Here is a 23,748-nt window from a genome sequence, read left to right on the forward strand (position 1 = left end):
AAATCCACATACCGTGTTTATTCAATTTCTACTGTCACTCTTAGTGATCTTATTTGGGTAGTCAGTAAATTTGTCAGACTTAACACATGCTTTAAATATTTAGGTCCTTTACATGGGTGAAAAAGAAATGTTGGTGACTGGTTTGTGAGCTGGAATCCTCTGCACACCATAATTCTAATTTTGAAGTTTTGGCAAGTGTTTTCCTTCATTCCTGGGATATCAGGACTTTCATATGAAGAAAGACTGGATAGACTCGGCTTGTACTCGCTAGAATTTAGAAGATTGAGGGGGGATCTTATAGAAACTTACAAAATTCTTAAGGGGTTGGACAGGCTAGATGCAGGAAGATTGTTCCCGATGTTGGGGAAGTCCAGGAAGGACAAGGGGTCACAGTTTAAGGATAAAGGTGAAATCTTTTAGGACCGAGATGAGAAAAACATTTTTCACACAGAGAGTGGTGAATCTGTGGAATTCTCTGCCACAGAAGGTAGTTGAGGCCAGTTCATTGGCTATATTTAAGAGGGAGTTAGATGTGGCCCTTGTGGCTAAAGGGATCAGGGGGTATGGAGAGAAGGCAGGTACAGGATACTGAGTTGGATGATCAGCCATGATCATATTGAATGGCGGTGCAGGCTCGAAGGGCCGAATGGCCTACTCCAGCACCTATTTTCTATGTTTTTCCCATTTTTAATCACAGTGTGCCAAGCACCCTATTTTCGTCCCATGTTTTGGTTTCAGTTCAAGGTTATCCTGTGGGGAATTACTGGAAATCTGAGTAAATGATACCTTCGTAAAATGTGTCACTGTATTGGAATGGATGTACACCAGCATTGGTTCCATATGTTGACCTGATGATGCTCTTGCTTATTCGAAGTCGACAGAAACCAAGATTTGTGCCCAACAGTGTGCTTTTGTGACAACTGTCCCTCCTTTATTGTTTGATTGTTTCAATATGTTAACTGAATTTTTGCAATATGTTAATGTTCTGTTATATGGCTTCTTTGAGACAAACCCCGTCTTGCCGATTCACATGGACATCATTGAGACTTAGAACAGTTTTACATTTGAGGAAATTGGTGTCCATAAAGGGAATGAAATGTTGACCCAGCCCTTGGATTGTTTTCCTTATAGGCACTGGTCACAACAAAATAATAGTGTTTCTTTAATACGATCTATACACAAGAATATGAATAACAGACAGCAGTGAGACATTCTTCATTTTCTCAGTGACCATCATATCAAACAGTTCATTCTGGCTACGTGTTCTAGGCAGAAATGGTGGTTCTAGGCAAAAATGGTGGTCTAACCAATAAAATATTGGTTGACAAGTTACAAATGACAAAAAATGTAAGCTGAGCAATATGGTGCAAAATTCTTTGAATTATTTAAAAGCCAGTGATCGATTGAATTGTTTGAAGTTGACCCGTTGTGTCATTTACAGTAATAGCAGGGTTGGAACCTTGTAAAAATCCCAATAACTGTCAGATTTTGCACAGTTTCTACAGGGATTTAGATCCATTAGCTGTCTGCGACAAATCTAAAGGATCGTTGGAAAGTAGCCAAATCTAATACTGCAGTGGATGAATCTGTTTTGTCTGTTTTTATCCTCCCTACTATTTCATTGCAAAGAAGCACATTTGTAAGAAATATAAGATAACTAGGGATTGAGCTGAAATATATTCATCAAGTTCAGCTTGTGGGATGATAGTCACGTGCTGAACAGGTGGTCTTCATTTCCCTTTTCATGTTTGGAAGATATTTATAAATTACATACTGCGATGCGCATGGACCAAACTCTTTAGTGTGGAAAGGTCCTTGAAGAAAGAATAGAATGGTGACTGCTATTTTATGTATGATAACCAGTTGTGCTCATCCGGTTGTTCTTGCTGTCATCTAAGTGTAATTTAGGTGCCCCATGCTGCTTGAATGTTTGAAGTTAAGTCCTTGTATAATTGTGCTTCAGGACAAGGGCAGTGCCATAAGGCTGAGGCAAGTTGGCTTTGAACTTTAATGGTGTTCCAGGGTTATTGTGCTGACAATGTCTGCCTATAATTATCATAATTTCTTACCCATGCTGGTTGCTGGTGGATTAACACAAACTAAGGGAAATATAACTTCCTGCAACATTACTCATAGAAACAATGATTTGTTTGCAACAAGTAGGATTGATGAAACATTTGAAGTTTGATCTTAATTGAGTCAATCGTTCAAGAATACTAGAAGCTTGAATGAATAATTCAGGCTTTGAGTAAATGTTGAGAATGACAGATAAAGAGCTGCTGCAGTGCATTGCACTGTTAAATTTTATCGTCTCTCCTGTTGACGCTTGCTAATACAGCTTAATGATTTCTGCTACGTATTTAATGTTTAAAAATCTGGCTCTTTATGCATCAGCACTGTTAATTGTTTCCCCACCCGTGGCTGTGCCTTCAACTCCTGAGGATCTAATACCTGAACTATTTTCTGTCACTTTCTGCCTGTTTAAGGTGCGACCGAACACAGTCCCGTGGCTATGTTTTTGATTATATAGTTTTAAGATTTCTTTTGTGATTGATGTCAGTTTTCTGGCTAACGGGCTGAAGGAGGAGGAGCTTTGAAAAAGCTAAATTTATTATGCATTCATAGGCCGTTGTCTACAATCTCTAGGGCCTGTCCCACGAGCATGCGACTCCATGCGGCAAGCGCGACCTAAAGGCCGGTCCCACCAGCATGCGCCTGCATGCGGCAAGCGCGACCAAACCAGAAGCGGGGGCCGCGCGGAGGTCGAGTGAGTGACATGAAGTTCGAGCGAAGTCTGTGGGAAGTTCGCGCGCGACGTATGGCGTCGAGGCAGATGCGGGCCGGCAGGCCGTTGCCGCGCAGAATTTTTGAACGGTCAGTTTTTCAGAGCCCCGCGCGATGTCGGGACCAGCTCCGCACAACTCCATACAGCTCCGGCGATCGAAGTGGGACCGGCTCCGCGATGCCGTACGGCTCAAGCTACCACGTTAGGTCGCGCTTGCCGCATGCAGGCGCATGCTGTTGGGACCGGCCCTTTAGGTCGCGCTTGCCGCATGGAGTCGCATGCTCGTGGGACAGGCCCTTCTCACACCAAACTGTGAAGACATGGCGCCTTGGCTATGGCCATTTCTGTGATCCATGTCAACAGAGAAATCTAGTAGTGAACTCAATCAGCAGTTTACAGAAACTATGTAGTGCAAGCTCTTGATTTTTATTGAAAGGAAAATGACAACCTAGGCCTAATGCTGTTCTCCTTAGTGTAAGTAGAAATATTCAGCAACCTGTGTGGTAAGAGCCACTTTACCCACATTAGTTTTGAAGGATCCCTAGCATCCTGCAGCTGTGACGTCGTAAAGGATCCTTGAACAATAAACCACGTAGAAGATAAATTACAGTTTACTAATTGATTTTTTAATTTCAAACATTTTGGTGTTAAAGATTTGAACAATTACAGTAAAAATTAAAATATAAAACTTTGTTAAAATGTAATTTTAATAGTTATTGCAGATTAAAATATTTGAAGCATTTCGATATAGGAGAGCATAAGGAAGTAAAAATCATTTGGCCTCTTGCATCTATACTGTATGAATTGAATATTCAATGGTTCAATTATCCTTTTTTTCCACGTGCCCAGGTACAGTGAAATTCTTATTTTTGCATGCAGTTCAGTAAAAATCTTACTATACATAAGCATCATCATACACAAGTATAAGAATAGTAAATTACACTGAGGCAATATACATGATCGTCATGTTTCCAGCACTATCTTGTACCATTTCTTCAAAGTTGAGAGATCAAAGTTCATCATGGGAGTCGATGGAGGCTATGGTATGGTACAGATGATTGTAGGAACAAGTGGTTTATAGGGGATGTCAGTTGATAGTCTGACCCCTGTGATGGAGATAAGTCCCAACTTATCTTCCACTATATCAATTATCAATGACTGCATTGGTGCTGCTTCCTGCACTTGTGCAAAACTTGTTGATTTTGTTAACTTTACCACCAACTTTAACCCTGCCCTCGACTCACTATTTGTGACCTCCCCTTTCTTGATCTCTTCACCCTCTATCTTTAGTAAACGTGGTTCCCCCCCCCCCCCCCCCCCCCCCACTATCATGGATGGATCCCTCATCAGTGTCTCCTCTGTGTTCCATAGTTCTGTTCTCGCACCCTCTTTTCCGCCCCCTACCCCAGATGGAACAGGATAAAGTTCCCCTGGTCCTTTCCTTTCACCCCGTCAGCCGCCGCATCCAACACATGACATTGCCACCACCTTTGTCATGAATTCACCGCCACTCACATCTCCCCTTCCCCTCCAGTTTCCACTTGCCACAGTTGCTTGCTCCTCATTGGTTTACTTATTCGTTCCTACCAAAACCACCCCTTCGGCTGGTACTTTCCCCCACAACTGCAGGATATGTAACTCCTGTCCCTATCGTTTCTCCCTTGTATCCATCCAGGGACGTTAACACTGTTCCAGGTGGGACAGGGCTCACATGAACCTCCTCTAATCTCATCTACTGCATTCGGTGGTCCTAATGTAGCATCCTTAGAACGACCGTTTCATAACGTTGAGGCCAGTTCATTGGCTATATTTAAGAGGGAGATAGATGTGGCCCTTGTGGCTAAAGGGATCAGGGGGTATGTAGAGAAAGCAGGTACAGGATGCTGAGTTGGATGATTAGCCATGATCATATTGAATGGCCAACTCCTGCACCTATTTTCTATGTTTCTATAAGGTCATAAAGAATAGGAGTAGAATTAGGCCATTTGGCCCATCATTTACTCAGCCATTCAATCATGGCTGATCTATCCCTCCCTCTTAACCACATTCTCCTGTCTTCTCCCCATAACTTCTGACACCTATACTAATCAAGAATCTATCTCTGCCTTAAAAATATCCACTGACTTGGCCACAGATGCTGCTTGACCCACTGAGTTACTCCAGCATTTCCTTTTTTGTAAACCAGTGTTTGCAGTCCCTCGTGTCTATATAATATTCCAGGTGTGGTGTCAACAGCGATTCGGATAGCTGCACTGATTTGCCTAGTCTGAAGAAGGGTCTCGACCAAAAAACCTCACCCATTCCTTCTCTCCAGAGATGCTGCCTGTCCCGCTGGGATACTCCAGCATTTTGTGTCTATCTTCGGTTTAAACCAGCATCTGCAGTTCCTTCCTGTACTGATTTAATGTTTTTCTGAAATAATCTTGTAGTTAAGGTCAATATACTGCCTGTTTTCCAAATTTCTTGATATATCTTCATGGTAACTTTGAGTTATTCGCACATGAGAACACACAAAGTTGTCTCAGCACGATACTCAAAACTCGTTAAAACTCAACGTTTTAAAAACACACTTTTTTCATCAAATTGTCCAACTTGATGTCCTTCCCCATTATTTCATCTGACATGTCCCCATCTATTCACTTAGCCCATTTGTATCTCCAGAAGAGTCTCTGTACTCTCCTTGCATCTTGTATGTCCATGTATGAATCTTGAGCAAACTTAAATATATTGAACTTGAAGCTCCCGTTCAGGTTATTGATGCAGATTATGAACAGCTGGGGCCTAGTACTGATCCCTGTGGCACCTCACTCGTTATAGCTCTTTTAAAGCTAGAATATGTTAAACTATGGCTTGTTGCCACATTAAAATGCATAGTCGCTGATAGCTTAGCTCACATTATGATTTCAAATTGTTGACATGATGCATTCATGAAAAAGGCTGGGTGGCAACATTGGACAGTTATGCTATGATACCTATATAGATCTGCCTCTCTGGCTGGAACTTGGGAGTTTGATGATGCTGTGAATTATAAACTCGTTGAATTTTAACATTCTACGGATTAATTTTGTGTAGGAGAACACATTATGGGTGTTGATGTAGCTGATTCATGAATTGCTCAGAGTGTACCAAGTGAATCAAGCCAGATTCTTTAAATTAACTGTAGCATCTGAAGAACATTCTATTCAATATCTATAATTACAAGCATCTGTGATGCATATGTACTGCAAGTATTTTTTTGCATTAGTAATTTATATTTTAGCAGCATTGAGTTAATTGCATTTAGGATGCAAGTAAAAACAAAGAGAAATGGGACCTCCCTTACAGTTGTAGGTGGTTGGATATTACCTTCATATATAAATGTAGAGTAGGCATAGTTACATGATGTGACTCATAATTGTCCCATAACCAGCAATGGGATCACTGGTTTGCAGTGAAATTCTCTGGCTGAGAAGGGGAAAGATGTAATTGGCTCTTCCTACTCTTTAATGTCTGTCTACCACTCTTCCACCTACTTCAATGGTTAAAGATTCCTAGGGTCAGCAGAAGTGAACCATTTATTATGTTATTCACAGTGTACTATGTTTACATATTCTGTTGTGCTGCAGCGCAAGAATTTCATATGACAATAAGACACTCTTGACTCTTGACAAATGAAAACCAGGCTATTGTGTTTTGAATTGTAAGAACCTAGTGAGGATTTAGTATGATTTGAAATAACTTTTAGCCCTATTTAGGAATCTATCTTGACCTATTGTGATTATATGTATGAACATGTATGCAACGAGTTGGTTTAACTTCCATCAACATGTATCCACCAAAAGATGATGATGATGGAGACTTCCAAAAGTTGATATTGTTCTTCATTTCAAATAGATGGGGGGTTTTTTCAAGAAATGTAGCATTCATAAAATGGTATAAGGTATGATTTCTCCTTTGTCTTTCAGTCTTAAATTAATGCAAATGGAATGTGTTTCCAATAAAACTATTCTTTCTCCCAATAGGGATGGACGAATGCTGTTTGATTATTTAGCTGAAAAGCATGGGGTAAGTGACGGACACGTGTTTATTATCATGAATATTTATAGCCAGCAATAGCATAATATTATAGCTCAGCTGCTGAGAAGTGAATGACAGCGATCATGAGTAATAGATGAAGCAGTGCATTAGGACCAATATTACACTTGCCCTGAGATGCAATTGATTCTGCAAATGTTTGGATAGGAAAAGAATGACGTTGCATTGAATAGTGCCAGTCAATGATTATTTAACTGATGACATCATTAGTTGTTAAAATAAATCAATAATTTGGATATACTCTGACATCAGGTTAATGATGTAATGGCATCACTTCATCATAAGAAAAGTTAATTGGAAAATTTGTTTTTAAATACTGCAAACTTAATTTATATTGTGCAGGATTTTGTTTGTTTCCCAATGAAGAAGGTAGTGTCTTAATTTAAAAAAAGGTCTTACTTTCCTTCAGCTCATCTTTTGTGCATTGTATATTTTGATTTTGTAGTTTCGTCAGGAATATTTAGACACCTTGTACCGATACGCTAAATTCCAGTACGAGTGCGGTAATTATTCCGGTGCAGCAGAATACCTCTACTTTTTTCGAGTTCTGGTGAGTACCATTTCCTGGAGGTGAGTGAAGTTTGTTGCTATACTGTCCCAAGATTTTGTAGATCTGTGGCAGAAGCATTTTATATATTCCTCATGCTCGAAGCTAACCACAAAGTTGAGCAAGGAATTTTAGCTCAGCATCAACAACTCCTTGAGAGAGATTTGGCACCCTTGTGTAAGCTGATATCCCACATGTTGTCTTTTGTCCTAGAGCCAGATTTAAAAAAATTGCATATCGATTGAGACCATGACACCTTGTTACTTGATAACATCATTATAGATTGGGGATGGTTTGCAAACCAGTCTGAAAGCATTGGCGTTGGCCAGTTACAACAGGTATAGAAGGGAGCTTGGAAATGGCATGCGAGAAATATGAATAGAATAATCCGTGAAAAATGTTTTCAAACCTGCCCATCTGCTATTTAAAACTAATATAAGCCAGGCTTATATTATTGTTCATTTCCAAGCTCATGAGCATAGTAATAGCTTCTTTTTTTTTGCACCAGTTATTGTAGCTTGTGTGCAGTTTTAATCAGTCGTGTGCCTGTGGTATTGGCTGGAAATACAGCATTTATCACTCTGAATTGCACTTGGGAAGTTGGTGGCAAGCTGTTGACCTGGTGCCCTGAATCTGTGTGACGAAGTGACTCTCAGGATTGAGAGCAGTCGCAATAAATTGACTGTAGAGAAAGCAGGGACTCTGCAGAAGGGTTTGGACAGGTTGAGAGAGTGGGCAGAGAAGTGACAGATGGAATATAGAGTAGCAAAGTGTGGAGTCATGCATTTTGATAGTAGGAATAAAGGCATAGACTGTTTTCTAAATGGGGAGAGAATCCAGAAATAGGAGGTACAATGGGACTTGGATGTGCTGGTGCAGGATTCTCAAAAAGTTAATTTGCAAGTCGAATCAGTATTAAGGAAGGCAAACGCAATGCTAGCCTTTATTTCAAGAGGGCTGGAATACAAAAACACGGATGTAATGCTGAGGCTCTATAAGGTGCTGGTCAGACCGCATTTGGAATATTGTGAGCTATTTTGGGCAACATATCTGAGAAAGGATGTACTGGCTCTGGAGAGATGTCCAGAGGAGGTTTACAAGAATGATCCCAGGAATGAGTGGGTGTTTGACGGTACTGGGCCTATGCTTGCTGGAGTTTAGGTGGATGAGGGGGGGAGGCCTCATTGAAAATTATCGAATATGAAAGGCTTGGATAGAGTGGATGTGGAGAGGATGTTTCGACTAGTGGGAGAGTATAGGACTAGAGGTCATAGCCTCAGAATTAAAGGATGTTCCATTAGGAAGGAGATGAGGAGAAATTGATTTAGTCAGAGGGTGGCGAATCTGTGGAATTCTTTGCCACAGAAGGCTGTGGAGGTCGTTAATTGATATTTTTAAGGCAGAGATAAATAGATTCTTGATTAGTATGGGTGTCAGGGGTTATGGGGAGGAGGCAGGAGAATGGGGTTAGGAAGGAGAGATAATTCAGCCATGATTGAATGCAGAGTAGAGATGATGGGCCGAATGGCCCAATTCTGCTCCTATCACTTCCAGCCTTATGACTTTGATATTTTACAAGTTAACAGAATATGTGACTTGGAGAGGAAACTTGCAGGTGGTGGTAGTGTTGTTCCTATGTTCCTTATCTTTCTTGAGAATGCTGGTGAGTTTGTGTGGTACTGTGAAGAAAGTTGTAAGTTTCTACAGTGGTAAATATTAGACCGTGCAGTCATGGTGCATCTGATAGTTTCAGGGACACTATTTCATTAGCTGAATTTAACTTCCCCAGCTTCTGTGGAGAACTTATGTCTCCAGATCACTCGTCTGATTCAATGGGTCTCTGGATCAGTTGCATACCCACTCTGGTATCTATTGCATTCTTTATGGTTGCACAATGGTTACAATTGACAGTGTGCGTGGAAGGACGGAGACGCTAGAATGATTTATACGCTGGAAGTGGTCCACAGGTGTCAAAACGATGCTACTGTTACCACCAGTAATAGCTTTCACTATCAAACAATAAGTCACCCCAAGCGATTCACAGTCATAAGTGTTGATACATGATAGGATATTTGAGATGTTACAGTGCTTCTCTAAGGTTGAAGTTAATGCCACGTTATGTAATGTAATCCTGGAAATGAATCAGGATTCCTTAATATATAAAGTTGAAATGAAAGCTTTTATTTTATTTCTAAGGAGGTGAAGAGTTATTTCCAGTGTAGGTTTGTGGATCAACTCATGAACAGCCAGCTGCCTTTTCTAGGCAGAGAAATCTAAGAATACTAACAACCTTTTGTGTCCAATATTAAGAACTCTTTGCTGAGACCACATAGGTTTAAGTTGAAAATCAATTTGTTTTCCCCCTAGGAGTGAAATTAAGGATGCCGGCCAGCTAGTCATTTACTTTCTATTGCTTCAAATAAATACTAGAAGCCAAGAACCGCTGAAACATTCCTCCAAACAACTATCGGTCCATCAGTTATTGCAAGAGTTCAGCTGTAAATAACTAGTTGGATTTGCATCAATTTTATATGAGTGCTGTGAGTTAGGAAGTCCAATGGGGAAAAATAATATGTTCTACAAAAAGCTCCCATTGTTCATTGTGTTTGTCTTGCATTTTAACAACTCTTGAGATACAACACAGTTTGCCAATCTCCAGCTTTATGATGGCCCGTTTATACACTGCTAACTTTAACCTCTTCCTCGAGATCCAGGTGCAGGACTGAACTGGTAGACTCATCATTTCATCCTTATGTTGTACTGAATGTATTTCTTCCTACCTTGATTCCATCCTTTCTTTTTGGAGATGGTGCCTTATCATTTAGATCCACGCCAACCGTCCACCACTTTCCATTTTCTTAGTTTCATCTTGCTCATTATTCACCATGGACATTCAATCCCTCTAGACTTTTAACGGCCCAGTACGGGGACTCTTTCTACATGCGTCTAAGCTAAGTTTGTCTCAGGACTGTCTTTGTAGTCTGTATCCAAACTGGTTCATTCACATGGTCATCAATCTGTAATATCACTATTAATTTTCTCTCTTCAGGGATATTCCTGACCAATTGGATGTTTCCAGCATATTCTTTTATATCACATTTTGTGTGTCCGCAGTTTGCTGTATCTTGGTTGCACCATATTTTTCTTCCTCTACTGCTCCGGGCAGATCATCTGTAATTAACATCAGTTTCTCCAAGATTGCACGTTCATCACATACACACATGAATCACAGTCTCGCTTTCTCTCCAACCTGTCACCGATATAGAACGTAGAACAATACAGCACAGGAACAGCCCTTACCACGCACAATGTCTGTGCCAAACACAATGCCAAGTTAAACTAATCTCTTCTGCCTGCATGTGATCCATATTCTTCCATTCCTTACATATCCATATGCTTATCCAAAAGCCTCTTAAATACTACAATCGTATCTGCCTCCACTACCACCCTGGCAGCGCATTCTAGGCGCACACACACACTTGTGTAGTTAAAAACCCCCAACATACTTGCCTCACACATCTCCTGTAAACTCTGCTCCTCTCAATTTAAAGCTTTATCCTATCGTCTTTGGTATTTCCACTGAAATAAAGGTTTAAACTACTTATTCTAAGCCCCTCATAATATTCTTCCATCAGGTCTCCCTTCAGCTTCCAGATAAATTCCTCCAGAGAAAACCAATCTAACCTCTGCTCATAGCCAATGCCCTCTAATCCTTGCATCATTCTGGTAAGCCTCTTCTGCACCTTCTCCAAAGTTTGCACATTCTCCCTGCAATGGTCAACCAGAATTGCACATAATATTCCAAATATGGCCTAATCAAAGCCCTATAGAGTCGCAATATGACTTCCTAACTCTTTTACTCAATTCCCCGACGGATGAAAGCAAGCAGACCATAGGGCTTCTTGCCACTCTATCTGCTTGTGTTGCCGCCTTCAGGGAATTATCAACCTGGACCCCAAGATCTCTCTGTACATCAATGGTGTTTGGGGTCTTGCCATTAACTGTATACTTTCCCCTTACATTCGATCTTCCAAAGTCCAACACCTCACATTTGCTCAAATTAAACTCAATCCGCCACTTTGCATCAGTGTTCATAGAAGCCGACACCAGCAACGTGCTGGAAATTCAAGAGAATCGGGGGCAGAAGCTGGTGGAGTTGTTATAACAAAGGAGAAGGTGCATGGGAGGCTGAAGGTAGATAAGTCACCCGGTCCAGATGGACTATATCCCAGGGGTCTAAAAGAGGTGGCTTTAGAGAATGTGGAAGCATGAGTCGCAAGAATCGCAGGAGTGCTTTATTTGTCATATGTAACTGCACAGTAAAATTATTTTTGCATATATTATTCAAAGTCCGGTCGGTCGCGTACCCGTATTGGAGCAGTTTCCGCGAACCAACGTCCCTCTCTTCTTTGTGTTCCGGGGGCACTTCCTGCAGCTTACCTGAAGGAGCTGGAGGCATTACCCTGCTTCACCGTCCTGCCGGTCCTTGCTCTTTGCATCGGACTTCCCCAGCTCCCTCCCAGTCACGCCGTCCGTCGTGCTTTCGGGCAGGTTCCCGATCCACAGAAGTCTGTGGAGACTAAGTCAATGGATATTTTTAAGGCAGAGATAGACAGATTCTTGATTAGTATAGGTGTCAGGGGTTATGGGGAGAAGGCAAGAGAATGGGGTTTGCAGGGAAAGATCGATCAGCCATGATTGAATGGTGTAGTAGACTTGTTGGGCCAAATGGCCTAATTTTGCTCCTATCACTTATGAACTTATCCCGCCGAGCCTTCGGGCGAGGTCCTCGGTCCTGCTGGAGACTGCAGCAGGCGAGTCGGGCCTGCTTGCTGGAAAGGTCCCGGCCCGCTGCTTGCCAGGAGCGTCCCAGAGGACTGGAAAATTCCAAGTGTTACTCCACTGCTCAAGAAGGGAGCAATGCAAAAGAAGAAACTATAGGCCAGTTAGCCTGACTTAAGTGATTGGTAAGATTTTGCAGTCCATTAGTAAGGATGAGATTTCCGAGTACTCAGAAGGACATGATAAAATATCTGTGATTCTGTGCTTGATGGCGCAAAGTTCCTCCAGTATTTAGTGCTTTGCTCCAGAAACCAGCATATTCAGTTTCTTGTGTCTCCATGTCACCGCATTTCCTTTGAACCCTCTAACATTCCAGGTTCTGTGCAAATTAAAGCTTTGTTATGCTTTTACCTATCGGGTCAAATGACTTTTTATCAGAACCGGAAAATAAATAGTTATTTCTCTCTTCACCGATACTAACCGACCTTTTCTGTATTATTTAATTTCCAGTTCTTAGCTTTTTGATGTGAGCCGCGCATTTTGGCACCTGAATTTAGAAACAAAACAGATGAATGGTTGCCTTTTTCTCTCTCTCTAAACGTGGTTCTACATATGAAATAATTGTGAAATGATTGTCCGTTGTCTCCTTTGTTGTGTTTTCTGGGCTTCTTATTTAATCATAAAGCCACACAGAATGTAATCCCGTTCCTTCCAACTCTAGTCTGGATATTTTTAAGGCAGAGATGGACAAATTCTTGATTAGAACGGGTGTCAAGGGTTATGGGGAGAAGGCAGGAAAATGGGATTAGGATGCAGAGATCAGCCATGATTGAATGGCGGAGTAGACTCGTGGACCGAATGGCCTAATTCTACTCCTATAACTTGTGAAGTCCACACTATACATCAACCACGCCTTGACATTAATCCTATTTCAAAACTCTTTAGATTCTGGAGTAGTTCCTGAGGATTGGAGGGTAGCTAATGTAACACCACTTTTTAAAAAGGGAGGGAGAGAGAAAACGGGGAATTACAGACCAGTTAGTCTAACGTCGGTAGTGGGGAAACTGCTAGAATCAGTTATTAAAGATGGGGTAGCAGCACATTTGGAAAGTGGTGAAATCATTGGACAAAGTCAGCATGGATTTATGAAGGGTAAATCATGTCTGACGAATCTTATAGAATTTTTCGAGGATGTAACTAGTAGAGTGGATAAGGGAGAACCAGTGGATGTGTTATATCTGGACTTTCAGAAGGCTTTCGACAAGGTCCCACATAAGAGATTAGTATACAAACTTAAAGCACACGGTATTGGGGGTTCAGTATTGATGTGGATAGAGAACTGGCTGGCAGACAGGAAGCAAAGAGTAGGAGTAAACGGGTCCTTTTCACAATGGCAGGCAGTGACTAGTGGGGTACCACAAGGCTCAATGCTGGGACCCCAGCTATTTACGATATTTATTAATGATTTGGACGAGGGAATTGAATGCAACATCTCCAAGTTTGCGGATGACACGAAGCTGGGGGGCAGTGTTAGCTGTGAGGAGGATGCTAGGAGGCTGCAAGGTGACTTGGATAGGCTGGGTGAGTGGGCAAATGCATGGCAGATGCAGCATAATGTGGATAAATGTGAGGTTATCCACTTTGGTGGCAAAAACAGGAAAGTAGATTATTATCTGAATGGTGGCCGATTAGGAAAGGGGGAGATGCAACGAGACCTGGGTGTCATGGTACACCAGTCATTAAAAGTAGGCATGCAGGTGCAGCAGGCAGTGAAGAAGGCGAATGGTATGTTAGCATTCATAGCAAAAGGATTTGAGTATAGGAGCAGGGAGGTTCTACTGCAGTTGTACAGGGTCTTGGTGAGACCACACCTGGAGTATTGCGTACAGTTTTGGTCTCCTAATCTGAGGAAAGACATTCTTGCCATAGAGGGAGTACAGAGAAGGTTCACCAGACTGATTCCTGGGATGTCAGGACTTTCATATGAAGAAAGACTGGATAGACTCGGTTTGTACTCGCTAGAATTTAGAAGATTGAGGGGGATCTTATAGAAACGTACAAAATTCTTAAGGGGTTGGACAGGCTAGATGCAGGAAGATTGTTCCCGATGTTGGGGAAGTCCAGAACAAGGGGTCACAGTTTAAGGATAAAGGGGAAATCTTTTAGGACCGAGATGAGGAAAACTTTTTTTACACCGAGAGTGGTGAATCTGTGGAATTCTCTCCCGCAGAAGGTAGTTGAGGCCAGTTCATTGGCTATATTTATGAGGGAGTTAGATGTGGCCTTTGTGGCTAAAGGGATCAGGGGGTATGGAGAGAAAGCAGGTACAGGATACTGAGTTGGATGATCAGCCATGATCATATTGAATGGCGGTGCAGGCTCGAAGGGCCGAATGGCCTACTCCTGCACCTATTTTCTATGTTTCTATATAATTTTCTATTCTCCCCACAATATCATCAATTCTTCATGGTTTCTACCATTCAGCGACACACTAGGGGCAATTCACCTACCAACTTGCATGTTTTTGGGATGTGGGAGGAAACCATAGGGCAAACGTGCAAACTCCATAAAGACAGCGTCTGAGATCAGGATTGAACCCAAGTCTCCAGCAGTTTGTTGCACCACTCTGCTGTTTTAAAGGTGTTTGATCTAATCAACTGCTAAATAATTGTTGGCCAGGCATTATCAGTTGTAATAGAAAATGCAGAACAAATACTGGATACCAATCAAGGAATCCATTTGTTAATATAACTCGTTTTTGAAGCTGCCAGATTGCTGTCATATTGAAGTTTGTGGTAGCAAACCAATTCTGGCAAAGCTGTTTAACTATTCATCACCTTCTGATGTATTAACAAGTACTATTGTGCAAGGGCTAAGTTGTACGCTTCATTTGTACATAATTGTACACTGTAAAAGAGAGATTATTGGGATGTCCATAATGCCAGCTTTAAGCAACCTCTACATATGTTTATGATTGGTTTGCCTCACCTGCGACATGCGAAGGAAAAAATTCATTAGGTTGAAATAGCCCGACATAATAATATGTTTTCTTCATGTTTTTTCAGGTTCCTTCAACTGATCGGAATGCCCTGAGTTCACTCTGGGGGAAACTAGCTTCAGAGATACTAATGCAGAATTGGGAAGCTGCAATGGAAGACTTAACGCGACTTAAAGAAACCATTGATAATAATGTGAGCATTTTTAATGTATTCATTCCCTGACAAAAGATTTAATTTAGTTCACTTTCAGGTAGATTAGGTTCTTACCAGGTTCAACCTGCAGACTAAAAATGTCTCTTTTCTTTTTCCTTCTCACAGTCGGTCAGTTCTCCTCTTCAATCTCTCCAACAGAGGACATGGCTAATCCACTGGTCGCTGTTCGTATTCTTTAACCACCCCAAAGGCAGAGACAATATCATTGACCTTTTCCTCTATCAACCGCAGTGAGTAGTGTGCATGCAGAGCACTTTCACTTCTTCCACGTAGGATACAGTAGCTTAGACGAATGGGAAAATGGCAATCACCTGGTTTTAATTAGGTTCTAGATATGATATTAAGCAATTTCCATTTGTGTATTATCAAAATACTCTTTGTTTTCAATGCAACCTGATGATTTTTCCATATTATATGACTTCAGAGATAAAACTAAGTGTATACACTGATATATTAGAAGATTATTAAACCATGACCACAAACATGTAGACTATTCAGCAAAACCAGCTGTACTGATGCGTTTTATGGAACCTTTCCTGCAAGCAGATGCAATAGATAAATTTCACGATACGGGAGGGGTTGTAAAATATTGTACAACTTTGAACATAAACCAGCTTCCTATTTGAAAGATTAGACAAGTTCATTTTTAACCACGAGAAAATGAACAAATTGAGCAGTCTGCAAGCTGTCTGCTAATTTCTAGACAGGCAGGAATCTAAATCATGAAATCGTTGGGGTTTAGAACTTGTGCAGTTCTAAATTAATTGTCCATTTACAAGCAATGCGAATGTATGTGCACAGCTAATGAACTTGCTCAAAGAACTCTTGTGAGTCTTTGGTCTGCATTCTATCACGGACATATGGGAAGCTTCTAATACAGAACACGTGAGAGCCACACATCTATTGCCGTATATGGCGTGTATGAATTCTGTTTAAAATTACAAGATGTTTTGACTATTGTATGCTTTTCTAATTTGTCCTTGAGTATGTGTCACTGATTCTTAATTGCTTCCGGTTCCATTAGTGTTGATCCTGGTGTAGAGAATTTTGCTTGCGTATTTTATCTCTGCTTTTTGTTCAGAGGAGTTCTGTTTCATCTTCTATATCTGTTGCCCATTATAGCTTGTGGCATTCAAAATGTTACCGTACAGTTGTATTGAAAGTAGGATTAATTGAAATCAAAATGATTTTGCTCCTGATTGAGGAAATTAGTATTGTTGTGTTAATTGAGTAGTAGTGTCCAAGCTTACCACTGTTAAATTGCCAATGTAACATTTGTAGGAAGGCAGCAAGCTCATTTTCCAAGATATCCTAGACTATTCTTTCAAAGGAACATATTGAGTAAAGCAAAGCCGTATGTGTGTGTGTGTGTGTGTGTGTGGGGGGGGGGGGGGGGGGGGGGGCGGCGTGATGGCTGGATCAAGAAAAGCAGAAGCAGTTTAGTGACAATATTTTTGGAGCAAAATGATTTAAAAGGAGAATTGATCAAGAAGCCATTTTGGGAGAGGGATGGGGAAGATTTAACAGAAACCTGAGGGGTAATTTTTTTTTCACTCAAAGGGTGGTGAGCTGCCGGAGGAGGTAATTCAGGCAGGTACCATCACGATGTTTAAGACATGGATAGGACAGGTTTAGAAGGATGTGTGCCACTGGGACTAGTGTAAATGGGACATGTTGGACGGTGTGGGCAAGTTGGGCCGAAGTGCCTGTTTCCAGGCTATAAGACTCTGACTCACAATTGTCAGTGTTAAATTCAGTGTTATCATTCCTCAGCCCCCCTTTCCTACTAATTTTAATCTTGTTGTAAACTTAAATAATTTTTCTCACTGTCCACAATGCCATCAATTTTGGTATCATCTGCAAATTTACAAACAATGTTAACTGCACTGTCAACCAAATGGTTCATGTATATAACAAACAGTAATGGACTCAGCACTGGCTGCTGCAGTGCTCCACTAGTCACAGGCCCTCAATCGGAAAAACAACCCTCCACAACTACTCTTTGACTCCTTCCTCAGCCAATTTTGAATCCAGTTGGCTATCTCACCTTGGATTACATGTGATATAACCTTACAGACTGGCCTTCCATGAGGGACCTTGTCAAAGGCTTTGCTAAAATCCATACAGATTATCCTCTGTCCTGCTCTCATCAATCCTCTTGGTGATCTCTTCAAAAAGCTGTCAGATTTGTACAGCAATATTTCCCATGCACAATACTGATTATTCCTAACGAGTCCATGCCTATCCAAACGCTGGTAGATTCTGTCTTTCAGAAACCCCTGCACCAACTTTCCCACCACTGACTTAAGGTTCACCGTCCTGTCATTCCCAGGCTAGTTCTTGCTGCCCATCTTAAATAATGATACAACATTAGCCACCCTCCAGTCTTCTAGAATTTCATCTGTGGCTGAAGATGATACAAATATCTCTGCATGGATCTCTGAACTTTCATCCGTAGCTTTCCACCATGATCTGAGGATCCAATGCTGCCTCTTGGGTAATTTAGATATGATCCAAGACATTGTAATACCTATGCCTCAATTTCTCAGCTTCCTTGATCTTTGCATCGGTAAAAATGAATGAGAGGTTTAAAAATTAATATCTCTCCCCATCTCTTTTGACTTTACCCAAATATGTCATGCCAATCTTTAAGGGTCCTATTCTGTCCTCTGCCATTCTTTTACACAATATACCTGTAGAATCTCTTGAACTTTTCCTTAACCTTGCTTGCCAGCTCCATTTCAGATCCTTTTGGCCATCCTGATTGCTGCCTTGTGTCCTGCTCCACATATGTGGTAATTTGCAGTATCCTGATTAAATATGACATATGCCTCCTCCTTTTACCTGACCAGAGTGTCAACATCTCAACTCAAGTAGGGTTCCATAAATTGGTGGGCTTTTCCCTTTATAATAGGGTTCCAAATAGCAACCTGCTGCCCCTGTATTGTTGCTCTTTTATTTTTTTAAAGCTTCCCACTTGCCTGTTGTCCCCTTATCTACAAGAAGACTTTCCCAATTGATCTCTGCAAGCTCCTTGCTAATGCCCTCAAAAACAGACTTGTCTCAGTTAAACCTTACCTTGTGGGCCAATCCTATCCTCCATAACTACTTTAAAATTAATGGAATTATGGAGACTGGTCACAAATTGCCACACCCCGTCCTCTGATGAGTGCTGATTCTATTATGGCTCTCATTCCTGACAATGCATCCTGTGTGCTAAGCCAGTGTATTTAAAAAGTGGAGCGAGGCTTACGTACCTGGTTATTAACCATTTGCCATACAATTTGAAATATGCCTGATCCATCTGACCTCTATCTTGGTGTTGGCCCTCTTCCCTGATTGCCAAAGTGGGCTTCTACACAGTGTATTGCACAGTGTTTAGGACCATACCCCCTTCTTTTATGAAGTAGAATAGAGCATTTAGAAACAGTTTTAATTGTGCAAACCTCAAGTAAATCCTCAGTCCCAGTTGAACCTTCTTCCAGTAAATAATAACACTCATCCAATCCAGCTTTTAAGTCGTGGCATATGTCTAAGAATAAAACTCTAGCGTGCCAGGAATGTGCTGCCAGGGGTGGTGGTAGAAGCCAATACAATAATGCAATTTAAGAGGCTATAAGATGGGCATGTGCATGGAATGGAGGGATATGGAGAGCATGAATGCAGAACGGATTAGTTTAAGCAGGCATCATGTTCGGCACAGACATTATGGGGTGAAGGGCCTTGTCTTGTGCTGTACTGTTTTATGTTACCTCATTTCTGAAGCCTGCAGAAAGATCTGGTCTTAAGTATGTTCTCAGTATTTAGTTTAGTTTAACCGTAAATCAAATTTATGGTTTAAGAAATCGTGTAATTGTAAAATCTCCATTATTTCAGTTTTATCATAGACTTTGGTAGATATTTTAAGTCAAAATAAAATGAGATAAATGATAAAGGAGAATTTTTGGAAAAAAAACTTTGAACTAATTAGTTTCAAGAGTGCTGGAGTTGTGCCAGGATTTATGGAAGGTCATGTTTGACAAAGTGGGCAGGTAGTGTATGCAACTGTGCTGTGCATTTATTCAACTGTGTTCACATGTTTGGAACTATTGAGATGTAACCACTCAGAAAATATACTTAATTACAAGTTAATTGCACATTTTGGGAGACAATTTAATTTATTTTGTGTATGTTGGATAACATGGTACAAATGATTGCTCCATTTTGGCCTCAGAGAGAGCAGTGGAAAAGTCAGCTGTCATTTACCTAATGCATCTTTATTAAATTACAACTGTCTGCATTTCTGGTTGTCATCAGGGTGGTCAAAAAGGCTTTTTGGCACATTGGCCTTAATCAGTCAGAGAATTAATTAGTGATGTTGGGAGATCATGTTGCAGTTATGTAAGACGTTGGTGAGGCGACATTTAGAGTATTGTGTTTGGTTTTGGACACCATGTTGTCAAGTTGGAAATGGTGCAGAGAAGATTTATGAAGATGTTGCCAGGATACGAGGGCCTGAGCTACAGGGAGAAGTTGAGCAGGCTAGACTCTATTCCTTGGAGCGCAGGAGCATGTGGGGTGATATTATACGGGTGTACAAAATCATGAGAGGAATAGCTTGGGTAAATGCACACAGTCTCTTGCCCAGAGTAGGGGGCTAGAGAGCCAGAGGACATAGGTTTATGGCGACTGGGGAAATATTTAATAGGAATCTGAGGGGTAACCTTTTTACACAAAGGGTGGTGGGTGTGATGAACAAGCTGCCTAAGGAAAGTTTCAATAGTTGAGGCAGGTACTATTGCAACATTTAAGAAACATTTTGATGGGTACATGGATAGGACAGGTTTAGAGGGCCAAATGCAGGCTGGTGGACCTAGTGTAGATGGGACGTTGGTCGGTTTGAGGACGGGTTGGGGCGAAGAGCCTGTTTTCCATGCTGTATGACTATCTATTTCCACTTTCTGGTGTTACATGTTATTGCACCAAATGAGAAAATGTTGTCAACTTGTGTGTTTTGAGAGTGCATTTCAATTGTACACTTTGTGAAACCTTTTCAATGGGTTGCTGCACAAGCTATCACCATTTGTGTCTTCTGATAATTGATCATACAAAGGCTGTCTCCACTGCATTTTGTTATGCTTTCCTCTTTTAAGATTGTACCTTTTTTTTTGGTGCCTTTACGAATATGGAAGGTGACAGGGTTGGTTGAGATAGAAGGGATGAAGTTTAAGATGAAGGATTAATCTGCTTTGGATTTTGGTCTAGAGTGAATTGTTTGAGAGCCAGATATTTGCATCTTGGGATGTTCTGGTGTTAACGGCATTTATTTACATGGAAGTTAGTGCTGTAGTACTTCTGGAGCTCTGTTGGTATTGCTTGTTTATATATTGTCAATGTAAGGTCATACCTGTGACCAAATGTATTAACTTTCCGTTCAGTGAAAAACAAATGGACTTTTGCTGCTTAATTATAAAGCTCTTGATTGTCCATTGTTTAGAAATTAATGTTATGTGGAAGTCTGAAGAAGAGTCCTGACCCAAAACGTCACCGTTCCATGTTCTCCAGGATGCTGCCTGACCCGCAGAGTTACGCCAGCAATTTGTGGCCTGTGTGAAAATGTATTTTTGATACAGCCTGTGAAATGTTCATACTTTACTGGATGTTATTAATTTTGACATCTAATGATGGAATACCTCAGTATTCTTAGTTTCCTATTACAAAAATGATGTAGATGCACTGGAGCCCAATGGAAAGGGCATTGCTTTCAGCAAAGAATGATCTTGCAAAGAGGAGGTTGAGTGGTAAACTAATAAAGATCTTCAAAATGATCAAATATTTGATAAATTGATATTGCATCAAGGAGTATCAATGTACTACCGATTGTAGTAAAAGGACTTTATCAAAGTTGCTACTTCAATGAAACACAAAGTTCTGCAGCAACTCAGCAGGTCAGGCAGCATCTGTGGAGGGAATGGGTAGGTGACATTTTGGGTCGGGACCTTCCTCAGATTAATTACAAGATACATCTATTTGTCACATGTACCAATTGGTACAGTGAAATGTGTGGTCACCATACAGCCATACGAATAATAAAGAGCACAGAACACGATAGTCTTCAACACAGACATCCACACAGCTGGATCAAAGTTTCCCACTGTGAAGGAAAGCTCCAAAATTCAGTCATCCTCCTCTGTTGTCCTCCCATGGTCGGGGGGGGGGCTCCCGAATGCCCCGCTGTCGCCGCTAGGGGGGCCCAATGTTTAGGCCCGCTCGCCGGGGTGAAGGTACTCCGACGTCGGGACTGGAGGACATCCTCAGCGGCTTGGACATCCGAATCGGCCACCTCCTACCGGAGTCCGCGGCTCCCGAAGTCCACAAGCCGCGCTGGGCGGGGATTCAACTCTGGCGGCCCTCTGCAAAGGGATCCCAGGGCTCCGCGATGTTGGTCAGCGCCATCCGCGCTGGAAGCTCGACGAACCACAGCTCCGATGTTGAAGCAGCAGGCCAAACACTCCGGAGCCTCAAATGGTGAACCAGGAACGCAATCGCCCGCTCTGCAATGTCTCCAGCGCTGCGTCGACGCTGCTGAAACTCTGATCCGGGTCCCCGACAGGAAAGGCCGCGAGGAGGGGGGGCGAGGACGCGACTCGGAGAATAGTCGCGTCCTCGCCAGGAAGTGACTGGGAAACGGTTTCCTCCTTACCATACCCCCCTCCCCCGCTTTTAAGACTGACTACAAATTTAAAAAAAGACAGAAAAACAGAGAAACTGTAACAAAGGCTACCATCAATGCAGTGCCCCTAGTGCAGAGCTGCCAACATTGGGTGAGAGTTGGGAGTGAGAAATATGCGAGAGACCAAGCCCGAGGGAACATCGCGACCAGGGGGGTTGGATTGGGAGGAGGGTGCCCCGTCTCATTGGTACGGAACATTTGCATTTTTCAGCTTGAAATTGTGCAATATGGTGCATACTGTAGCGAGTCTTATAACTTACACTTGAATGCAATATATATGCTTTAAATTGGATTGGCGCGTTTTTGAAAGGGGGGAGGCTGTGCGATCACTGATCACTGGCCTTGGGGGGTACCGGGTGAGGGAGTGGAGCAACCGAGTGGGGAGAGGGTGTGGAAGAAGGGTAGGAACTTTTTGAAATTTGATGTATTAAAATCATGTTTTAGTGCACTGTAGAAGTATGATTTCAATGTTTTTTGTATGAAGTATTTTTAAGAGGTAACTTTTTAAGGGGTAACTTTATCCACACAAAGGGAGATGGGTGTATGGAACAAGCTGCCAGAGGAGATAGTTGAGGCAGGGACCATCCCAACATTTAAGAAAAAGTTAGACTGATACATGGATAGGACAGGTTTGGAGGTATGGACCAAAAGCAGGTAGCGTAGCTGGGACATGTTGACGGGTGTGGGCAAGTTGCGCCGAAGGGCCTGTTTTCACACTGTATCACTCTATGACTACATTATACCTCCACCATGCATGAATGCTTCAAAATCAAGTGATTGAGTTTTATTGCCATATACTCAAGCATAGAAACATAATAAATAGGTGCAAGAATAGGCCATCGGCCCTTCGAGCCAGCACTGCCATTCAATATGATCATGGCTATTCATCTAAAATCAGTCCCTCTTTCCTGTTTTCTCCCCTTATCCCTTGATGTCGTTAGCTAAATGTAACTCTCTCTTGAAAACATCCAGTGAACTGGCCTGCACTGCCTTCTGTGGCAGAGAATTCCACAGATTCACAACTCTCTACGTGAAGAAAGTTTGTCCTCATCTCAGTCCTAACTGCCCCCCCTTTATTCTTAAACTGTGACCCATGGTTCTGAACGCCCCCCAACATCGGGAACATTTTTCCTGCACAGTAAGTGAAAATCTAGCAGGCAAGCAGGATGCTTTCTCCAACCACCCCCATTTGAAGTCCACTACCTTCCACCGTTTCTACCCAGTGCTTGGTACTTACTTCCAGCAGCCACTGGTTGTCCTCCAGGATGCACCGAGCCGCAGCCTGATCCATGCCGGTCACCTGGGCGAATTCGACACAGAGACTCTCTCTCTCTCCCCCCTCTCTTCCGCTCTCTCTCCTCTCAACCCCCCTCTCTCTCTCTCCCCCTCTATCTCTCCCCTCCCCCTCTTTCCCCTCTCTCTCTCCCCCTCTCTCTCTCCTCCCTCTCCCTCTCTCTCTCCCCTCTTTCCCCTAACTCTCTCTCCCCTCTTTCCCCTAACTCTCTCTCTCTCCTCTCTCTCCCCCTTGCTTCCCCCCAACCTCTTTCTCCCTCCCTCTCTATCTCCCCCTCTCTCTCCCTCTCCACACACTCTCCCCTCTCACGTTCCCCTCTCTCTCTCTCTCTCTCTCCTCTCA

The 23,748-nt window shown here is 42.1% G+C and overlaps 1 protein-coding gene across 1 annotated transcript in view; it reads left to right on the forward strand.

Annotated features, from left to right (window-relative positions):
* The window catches only part of eif3e (eukaryotic translation initiation factor 3 subunit E), a 190,571-nt gene that overhangs the window by 50,329 nt on the left and 116,494 nt on the right, over window positions 1–23,748 (forward strand). Inside the window, exons 4-7 of the mRNA XM_033019129.1 lie at window positions 6,787–6,829; window positions 7,305–7,409; window positions 15,254–15,379; window positions 15,506–15,630. Coding sequence (XP_032875020.1) covers window positions 6,787–6,829; window positions 7,305–7,409; window positions 15,254–15,379; window positions 15,506–15,630 — 399 coding nt within the window. The remainder of the gene's footprint in view (window positions 1–6,786; window positions 6,830–7,304; window positions 7,410–15,253; window positions 15,380–15,505; window positions 15,631–23,748) is intronic.

Source organism: Amblyraja radiata, chromosome 4 (genome assembly GCF_010909765.2).
Source record: "Amblyraja radiata isolate CabotCenter1 chromosome 4, sAmbRad1.1.pri, whole genome shotgun sequence".
In the NCBI taxonomy this organism is placed as follows: domain Eukaryota; kingdom Metazoa; phylum Chordata; class Chondrichthyes; order Rajiformes; family Rajidae; genus Amblyraja; species Amblyraja radiata.